The following is a 9,042-nucleotide window of genomic DNA, read 5'->3' as shown; positions in this document are numbered from 1 at the left end:
GCGAATTTATTTCGACATTTTCGAATTCAGATTTTTTTAATTTATTTGAATCCAATTCCAAAAATACAATAATATGAATATATTCGAACTCAACATAAATAGCTCATTTCGTATTTTAATTTATTTAAATTCAAAAATAATATAACTGGGACATAAATTCATCTAAATTCAAAATGATAAATAGCATATTTCGTATTTCAATCAATTTAAATTCATTTGAATCTAAAAATACTCGGAGATTCTAAAGTGCGAATTGGGATAAATTGCAATTTTTAATTCATTTGAATTTATTTTCGTTTGCTGTGGTCCCAGTAGGCCTATTCTGTAACTCCTTAGCAATAATTCGGTATCGTCACAGCGTCGTTGCGCAGATATATATATATATATATATATATATATATATATATATATATGTATATATATATATATATATATGTATGTATATATATATATATATGTATATATATATATATATATATATATATATATATATATATATATATGTATGTATGTATGTGTATATATGGTAGAAAAGCTGCGCAACGATAACTCTAGCTGTCGTTAGAAGAGTTACAGCTTGAATACGTCTACAGTTATCCTGCAGGCGGAGCCTGCGCGGAGAGATTAAGTTTTCGTCCGAGCAGTTCGGTTTCTCTCAATAGAATATATTTCCTCAATATTTCAATAAACATAATCTTATCAAATTTCAATTTTGCAGATTTACTTACCGATTAATTACTATAATATAGCAAACAAAAATAAATTCAAATGAATTGAAAATTGCAATACATTTTATAAATAATTGATCTGAGTTTGCGCTTAAAGTTCCGAAGTGTCTATTTGAATTCAAATAGACTCAAATGGATTGAAATACGAAATGCGCTATTCATCATTTTAAATTTAGGCGGATTCATGTTTCCATATATTATTTTTGTATTCAAATGAATTAAAACACGAAATGAACTAATCATGGGAATGTATTCATATTATTTTTGAATTCAAACGGATTCGAAAAATTTGAAGCGTGAGTTTGAAAATATCGAAATGAAGTTCATTTCTATTTCATTTTTGTTTGCTGGTTCTCGATTCTTATTTCAAGATCTTACGTAATGTCCTAAAAAACTAATACGGTTCTCTAATTAATTAATAATATTTTAAATATAAGAATCGATTATGAGTACTGACCAATGAGCATCCAGCACAAAATCGCCATATTGATCTACATATAATTCTCATTGGTCCAGCGACCTTATGCTATACTTACTGTTATACATTTCATGTAAAATGGGCTTTAGTCACAGGTAAATCGCGGCCGTGGCCGCTCTCAGGTTTCTCTTCGTACATACGTAGTGACTGGCTGTATTGTTTTGCGGGTCGATTTTATCACCGTCTCCGTATCGATGGCAATCTCGAATAATGACGCGATGGTGAGTAGCATGGCACACACGGAGCGGCTCGTGGGCGACGAATGCCGCATCTGTCTCAAGTCCTGCACAGAGGTGTGCCAGCTCTTTCGCGACGACGGCGGAATACCGGAGAAGCTGATGGCTATCGCCGCCGTGCAGGTTAGCTCTTCTTCATCTGCAGCATTATTTTGAACCTCGGAAGCTTCTGCGCTACGGATATCCCACATTTACATTTTTCTGTTGCATTCGTTGATGTTTGCATGACCCTTTAAATCCATTCGAGTTTAAGAGGATTTTTTTTCGTTGACCTCTCAATGAAAATTGTTGTTTTGAATGGACAAATGTTGTTGATGTTGATTTCTTCAGAGAATTAATAGAGGTTTCGAAGCTAGAGATTGTTTAGGAGACCATCACAGCCTTTTTTCTTTATTTTAATGTAATATTAATCATATAGAAGTGATTATACTTTACAGTTTTGCGCATTTTAACTTTTTGTTGTAATGTAAACAATGGCATATAAGCCACTTGTGACGTTAAAAGGTCTATACTTTTTAACCGAACAGTTTATTTTTTGTTTTTTTTTCTTCAGTGAGATATAAAATATAAGACGTAAGTGCTTTATTTTTCTTTCGAAGTAATATCTTTCTAAAATAAACCTATGTTGAAATTTCCATAAATTTTAGGTGGAGCAAGGAGACGGTCTGCCAGCTGCCATCTGTTTATCTTGCAATCATCTGCTGGATGTATCCTATGACTTCCGATGTCAAATTCAGAATGCCGACGTCAGACTACGTCAGATGTTGAAATTGCAGGTTCCATCCATGTTACATGACTCAAAGGATGCTATGATAATTAAGGATATTGCGGATGCTGTATCCGACGTAGTGTCTTGTAAAAAGAATAATCATGTTATAGAGCAGGATATTTATTCATCTCACGATATTGTTACTTTTGATAATACTGCAGTTCAGCCTAATATAATTAACGATGAATCTCATATAAATCACAAGTTTATGCAAAAGCCAGAAGAAAATATAGAACTAATTGAAAAAGTTATACCGTACACTACACTTGAAGAGAATGTACATAATGTTGAAATGATGGAAGTATTATGTCACGAAACGCATATGGAGGATGCAATTGCTGATCATTCAGATCAATTGTCCAGTTCAACAACAGAAGATAAATGCAAGCAGGAACAGTTAATGCCTGAAGATAATGAGACATCAGGAAGTGTAATGGATGAAAGTAGGGAAAACATAAAAATTGAAATTAAGAACGATGTGCTTTTGGAACATTTCACTGATCACAATGTTTCAAAGGAGATAACAATGTTAGGTACGGACAATCAAGATACAAAAGGCATTGCAAACTGCAGCGATGATGAGGAGAAGCCACTCATAAGCAGGACAACCAGACAGAAGTGCTTGCATTGTATTAAATCGTTTGCGACAAAGGTAGCATTGCAGCGACACATGAATGTGCACAAACACAAAACAAAGCTGCGTTATGTGTGCGTCGTGTGCGATAAGCAATTTTCGAACATTGACAAATTAAAAAGCCACATGCCTACTTGTCATGAAACTCAGATGTCGGATAGTAAAGCATTGCAGGATGATAAGAAGGCGAATAAAGTGTCGGCAAAAGTTACTAGAAGTGGCAATGTGATAGACAGCACGAGAGAGGAGAAGAAAAACTTCAAGTTTACATGTAAAGTCTGCTCGAAGCAATTCATATATCAAAAGTCTTTTTTGTCTCATGCTAAAAGTCATGCCGAATACAATGTGGATATGTCGGACGACGTACTTGATCAATCAGCGAATAAGATTACGAGCGAGCAGAAGGAAAGGACGCCGACGTTTAAGGAAAACGAATCTGAGGAAGAAGAGGAAGAGGAGGACGATGACGACAGTGATTTACCGATTGAAAGTCTACAGTGTACTCAGTGCGGGAAACTTTTCGCTACGAAAAGGAATCTGAAGAGGCACATCTCGACACACAGCGGCTTGAAATTCAATTGTTCGACATGCGGTAAAGGATTTTCGAGGATCGACAAATTGAAGGATCATGAACAATCAAAACACAAAGAGGAAATATTTGGTAATACTGACGACGAGATTGATGACGAAGAAGATAATGAGAGCAAGATCAACGAGAATTCCGAAAACCGAAAGAAGGTAAGTTTAATCTGTAATTTTATTTGCAAATTGTGTATTTTATTATGTTTCTATAAAAATATTAATGTAATGACTATGTTTAGTATTTTATGTATATAAATAATAAAAATAAGTTATTTCACACATCTACTTGTGTATAAATATACATCTCTAATAATACAGTTTTAAGGAATATTTTCTTATTGCAGGACCGACACAACAGGCCACACAAATGCGCGCTCTGTCCAAAAGCGTTTGCACAGGCTCAATCTCTGGCAAATCATGTAGAAAGACATAAACGAGTGAAGGATACGCAGAAGCGGTTTCTCTGCGAAAAATGTAGTAAATGCTTTGCTCAGAGTGGCTCGTTGGTGGCACATATGCGCACTCACACTGGCATCAAGCCATACGTATGCAATGTGTGCAGTCGTGCCTTCACCAAGAGCACGTACTTGCAGCTACACCTGAGAACTCACAGCGGTGAGAAACCGTATATCTGCCAGTACTGCAGTAGAGCGTTTGCTCGGGCCAATACTCTGGCGCGGCACATCACTATGCACACTGGTGAGGCCAAATATCATTGCAACATTTGTACCAAGTCCTTCCGGCGATTGACCTCACTAAACGAGCACACGTATACACATACTGGCCAACGGCCGTACGCGTGTAAGCTCTGCACTAAGAGATACAATAACGCTGGCTCGTTATATGCCCACACAAAGAAGTGCAAAGCACAACAGCTTTCCAGTTCGACAACGACTGCGTTTGCGGTATCCACGGCGGACAATACTCCCCAGCAAAACGACGCGTCCATGCCCCAGCTATTGATATATTCCCAGAGGAAGCTGGTAGAAGAGGCGACTGTTGCTCAAGTTGTATCTACTCCGCAATACATGGTAACAAATGTGCACAATCAAAAAACAGTGCCCGCCAATGTAATCCAACCGTTCACGGTAGAGGACCCAAATGTGTATAATTCAAAACAGTTTAAGAACTCGTATTATGCTATTTATCCAAACATGTAATATCGCATCGATCGTTGATCATATTTGATCGTCGATTGATTGTCTTCGCCCAGTGATTTTGTTCCAGCTTGTTATGTCAAAGAAGTCGGTTATAAGCTGCCTGCTATAAGATTAAAAATCATGTGGTCAAACAATCTGAGATAATATTGCAATATAAGAAAAATGAAAAAGAGAAATAAACAATATTCAGTGAATTCAAGAAGCTAAAAAATTATGTTAAATAATGTTCAGTGTTTAAATTTGCTATAGGGATGTGCAAAAGAGAATCTTGATGCCAAATTGAATCAAATTTCTTTGTTCGAATCCGAATCGAATCAAAGCAACAAACCCGAATTGAATTGAGTGGAATTATTGAAACATAACTTTTAATTCACAACTTAATCATTGTTAAGTTGAATTTTAATATATAAATAAAAAGATTTTTATATAAGAAAATTTTGCTTACATGATATAAAGTTATTTTGACATTTGTATTTAAATTATATTAATTTAAAAAAAAATTTTATTATATATAATAAAATATTTTACTTAATAAGACAACATCTTGTATTTAATAACATGACTGCACTGTTTTACTTATTTGTGAAAAATATGATTTTATAAAATTATCAATATATGTGATTCGTATTCGAACTTCTTAAATTTGAAATTTTTGAATAGTAGAAATTCAAATCCGAATCGAATCTTATCTAATTTTAATTTTATTCGTATTCGAATAATTCACACATCTCTATAATATATACACAGAAAGAGGAAATATGTGAATAATTTAAAAATTGAAAATTAAATTTATTAACACAATTAAAAACGTTATTATTCATATTGAAAATTTGACTCTTCTCTATACTTAAAGAGTATAATAACACACATTACTGTAAAAGAATTTGCTGAACGGTGTATATTCGTATCGAACAGACAAGTGCAGTAGTATTTGGCGGATGACTCAGGTTATATAGAAATTAGAAAGTCTCGATATAACTATGTACAAAATATGACGGAAAGAATGTTTAAATTGGAAGAAATTAAGAATATTAGTTGATATCTATATCTATATAAGATTTGTATAAATAGATTCATGGACATGAAACTAGAACGACTGGACGATTGTAAAATGTTTATTAAAAAAAGAGAAGAAAAAGGAAGATGTAATTAACACTTTGCGGTTCATGGGATATATTATATATCATGGTTGGGAACATTACTTCATAAAAGTAACACACTACCATATTGTTACTTTTTGTAAAAAGTAACTTATTAGCGTTACTATTATTTAGAAAATAATGATTTGTTTCTCGATTAACGTGTTTTTTCGTAACATCTTGTAATGCTAAAAAAATATGACAGGCTTCAAAATTACATTATTTTCTAATCAAAGTTTGAACTTATAACTTTATACTAGTTTTCATGTAACAAGTTTTTCTTCACATTTAACTTATCTAATACTTCTAATTCTTTATATTAATATCTTCATTTTTTAATATTTATTTTTATAGAAATTTAGATTGTACTTCACAAACGCAAATTTTATAAAAAATTTTTGTTTTTACAAGTATTAATATCGTTGTAAAGAATGTATGCTAGTATTTACACTGAAGTTTTATGCTTATGTAGTATTGATTGTTGCAGAAAGTTTTTAGAAAAGTTTTAACTTTTCACGTTTTATATAAATAATTCCGAAAGGATTTTGCAAAATGCTATATAAAAATTTCTGAAAAATCTATCATACAATAAATTTAGAAACATACCTAAGCAGAACAAGATGACATTAAAACGACGTCAAAGTAGTTTTAAAATGATTATTAAAAGTCTTCGATCAATTATGATTTATTTTATATTATTTTGACATTGTTATGACTTATTGTTCTATTTGAAAACATAAATATTAAACATAAATATTAATGAAGAATCTTATAAGTTAAAGCTAGATCTTACTAATATTTATTATGCGATTTTATATACATTTTCAAGTTAACAAGATTGCGCGCCAAATTATTTTTTGATCTTAAAACACAGTTCTTATTTGAACGAGAAATAGTAATATCACGATATTAAATTGAAAATCAATTTAATAATCAATTTAGTAAACTGATGCTAACAAGCACCTATAAGTGAGAACTCTTTTTTTTATTAAAAAACTGTAGAATTTGTTGCGAAAAATAACACCTCAGCCAGGGTGTAGTTTTTGGGGAGAAAGAATTCTTACTTGTAGATACTTGTTAGCATCCGTTTACTATTTCTCGTTCAAATTAGAACCGTGTTTTAAGACTCTTATATTAAGATCTAGCTTTAATCTGTAAGACTCTTTGTTTATTTGTGTTTTTACATATCGGGGTCGATGTTCTCTATTTAACTGATCTGTTCTATTTGAGCTTATGATAATACTTGACATTTAAGTAATTTTTTTTATATTTCAGAAAAGTACAGATTTTTTAGTAATCTTTTAGCAACTTTTCCATACGGTTTCAAGTGCAAGCTATTTCAGAAATGTTGTAGATATTTATTTCGTTTTTATGAGATGTTTTTTTTCTTTTTAGTTGAAATATTTCAATTTTAGATTTGGCATGTCGATTGTATGTATATACTTGCGTACTTAAGAGATGTACGAATTTGTTAAATAAGTATAGAGATAATAGAGAATTAAAATAGAGATAAAAATAATAGCTGAATTTGTTACTGCAAAAATGTAACGACGTCTCTATTATCATTACAGACAGGAAAAAGTTACGATAGTGAAGATAAATTTTGTTACAGAAAAAAAGTAACACAAACGGTAACAGTGTTACAAGTTACAAGTACAATAACGCGTCATTTCATAATCTTGGTAAACATTACACCGTTGCATCTGATTGAAACAAACTATAGTTATGATGCAAATTAAGCTGCACATTTTTTTTATCATAAATACGTGCCGACATCAGCTGCGTTTACTTTAGCGCTTGTATCATTTATTCTTGTTTAATAAACAAGGTTTGAAATGATACAACGTTGTAAACACCTAAGTGAACACAGAATAAAAGTACCTATTAAAGTTAAATATAGTTTTGTTTTTAGATAAGATTAATATTCTTACAATATTCTTACATGGGGGACCGCAAAGTGTTAAAGGGATCGCCTGATTTGAAGATTCAAAAATCGCAGATTAAAAAGAATTAATTTTATTATAAATATCGAAAAAACAGAAATATTTTAATTGAAAACTTTAAACGCGTTTTTTTTTAAATATATTTTTTCAATTTTACTAACAGAGAGAAAACGGCTTAACGCAATGATTTGTACTTTTGACATAAAAATAACAAATTTTTTCGTAAACCGAAAAAAATAATAAATTAAAAAATAATTTTGTTTAAACAAGTTTAATTAGAAAAACCAGCTACAAGAATAAATTTTTTCTTTTAAAGATGTAATTTTATTAAATTGCTATTTTCTATAATTTTATTGAATTTATGCTATACATTTATTATTATTAATTACAAATCAACTTAGATTTTTTGTTTCAAACGATTAGTTTTTCTAACGATTTTGTAGACAAAGCCCTTGTTAACAAAAGGGCTCATTTTTTTCATAAAAATTATTGATTTGAATTGAATTGTCTATTTTGTTGTTCTTATTCTTTATTTCTAACAACTCGGTGCTCTGTATCTAACCGCCGTCCATTTCATCAATGATTGCTTTACATTTTGAGTCAATATACTTATTGTTAGATTCCCATGATCTCCATAACTGTTAAAATTGTAATATTTTTTGTTAAGGAAACTAAAAATGTTTGGAATGTTTTCAATTTGTTTAATTATTTATAACAAAGAGGCAAATGAATATAAAATTTTTTACTTTTTCTTAAGTCTCTCTATCTCTATTAATTACATTATAAAATAAGAAAATTTAGAGTCGTTTCCAGGTCAATATCGCAATGTAACGAAGCAAACTATCAAATTCACGGTTTTACCATGATTCCAGTTGAACGAATGAAGATTTTGGAAAATGTCAAGGATATTTTTTTCTCCTAAACTTTTATCTATTAATTATATCTGAAAAATTAAAAATAAAATTAACAAAATGGAATTCAGAAAACGCAAAATTTGGAAGATCTTAAGTTATTTGTTATTATAAAATTGTAATATATATATTTTTTAGTCTGATCGCTGATATAATTTATCCGTTATAGTGTTTTACAACTCCTATATAAATTTCAAGTTGATATCTTTCGCAATTTTCAAAATTTTGTGATAAAATCATCAATGTAATTTTGAGAAAATTGCATTCAAAGTTTAGGAACAATATGTTATAACAATCGTATTTATGCAGTACGATTCAAAAATTTCTTGCACTGTAGAACATTTTATGCTCTCCTGATTAATTTTACGAATTTTTTAAAAGGACAAACGGGAAGATATTTCTAAAGGATTACAGTATCGAAATATGCAAAAAAGCGAAAATCGATTTTTTCGAAATTTTAAA

The 9,042-nt window shown here is 30.8% G+C and overlaps 1 protein-coding gene across 1 annotated transcript; it reads left to right on the top strand.

The window, feature by feature from the left end:
* Nucleotides 1-1,282: 1,282 nt before the first annotated feature.
* Nucleotides 1,283-5,015, top strand: LOC105194322 (zinc finger protein 37 homolog). The gene is made up of 3 exons (XM_011159182.3): nt 1,283-1,565; nt 2,090-3,583; nt 3,772-5,015. The coding sequence occupies exons 1-3, from the start codon at nt 1,401-1,403 to the stop codon at nt 4,585-4,587; spliced, it is 2,475 nt and encodes an 824-aa protein (XP_011157484.1). The 5' UTR covers nt 1,283-1,400; the 3' UTR covers nt 4,588-5,015.
* The last annotated feature ends 4,027 nt before the right edge of the window (nt 5,016-9,042 follow it).

This window comes from Solenopsis invicta, chromosome 1 (genome assembly GCF_016802725.1).
Source record: "Solenopsis invicta isolate M01_SB chromosome 1, UNIL_Sinv_3.0, whole genome shotgun sequence".
Classification (NCBI taxonomy): Eukaryota; Metazoa; Arthropoda; class Insecta; order Hymenoptera; family Formicidae; genus Solenopsis; species Solenopsis invicta.
This window is presented reverse-complemented; position numbering and strand designations above follow the sequence as displayed.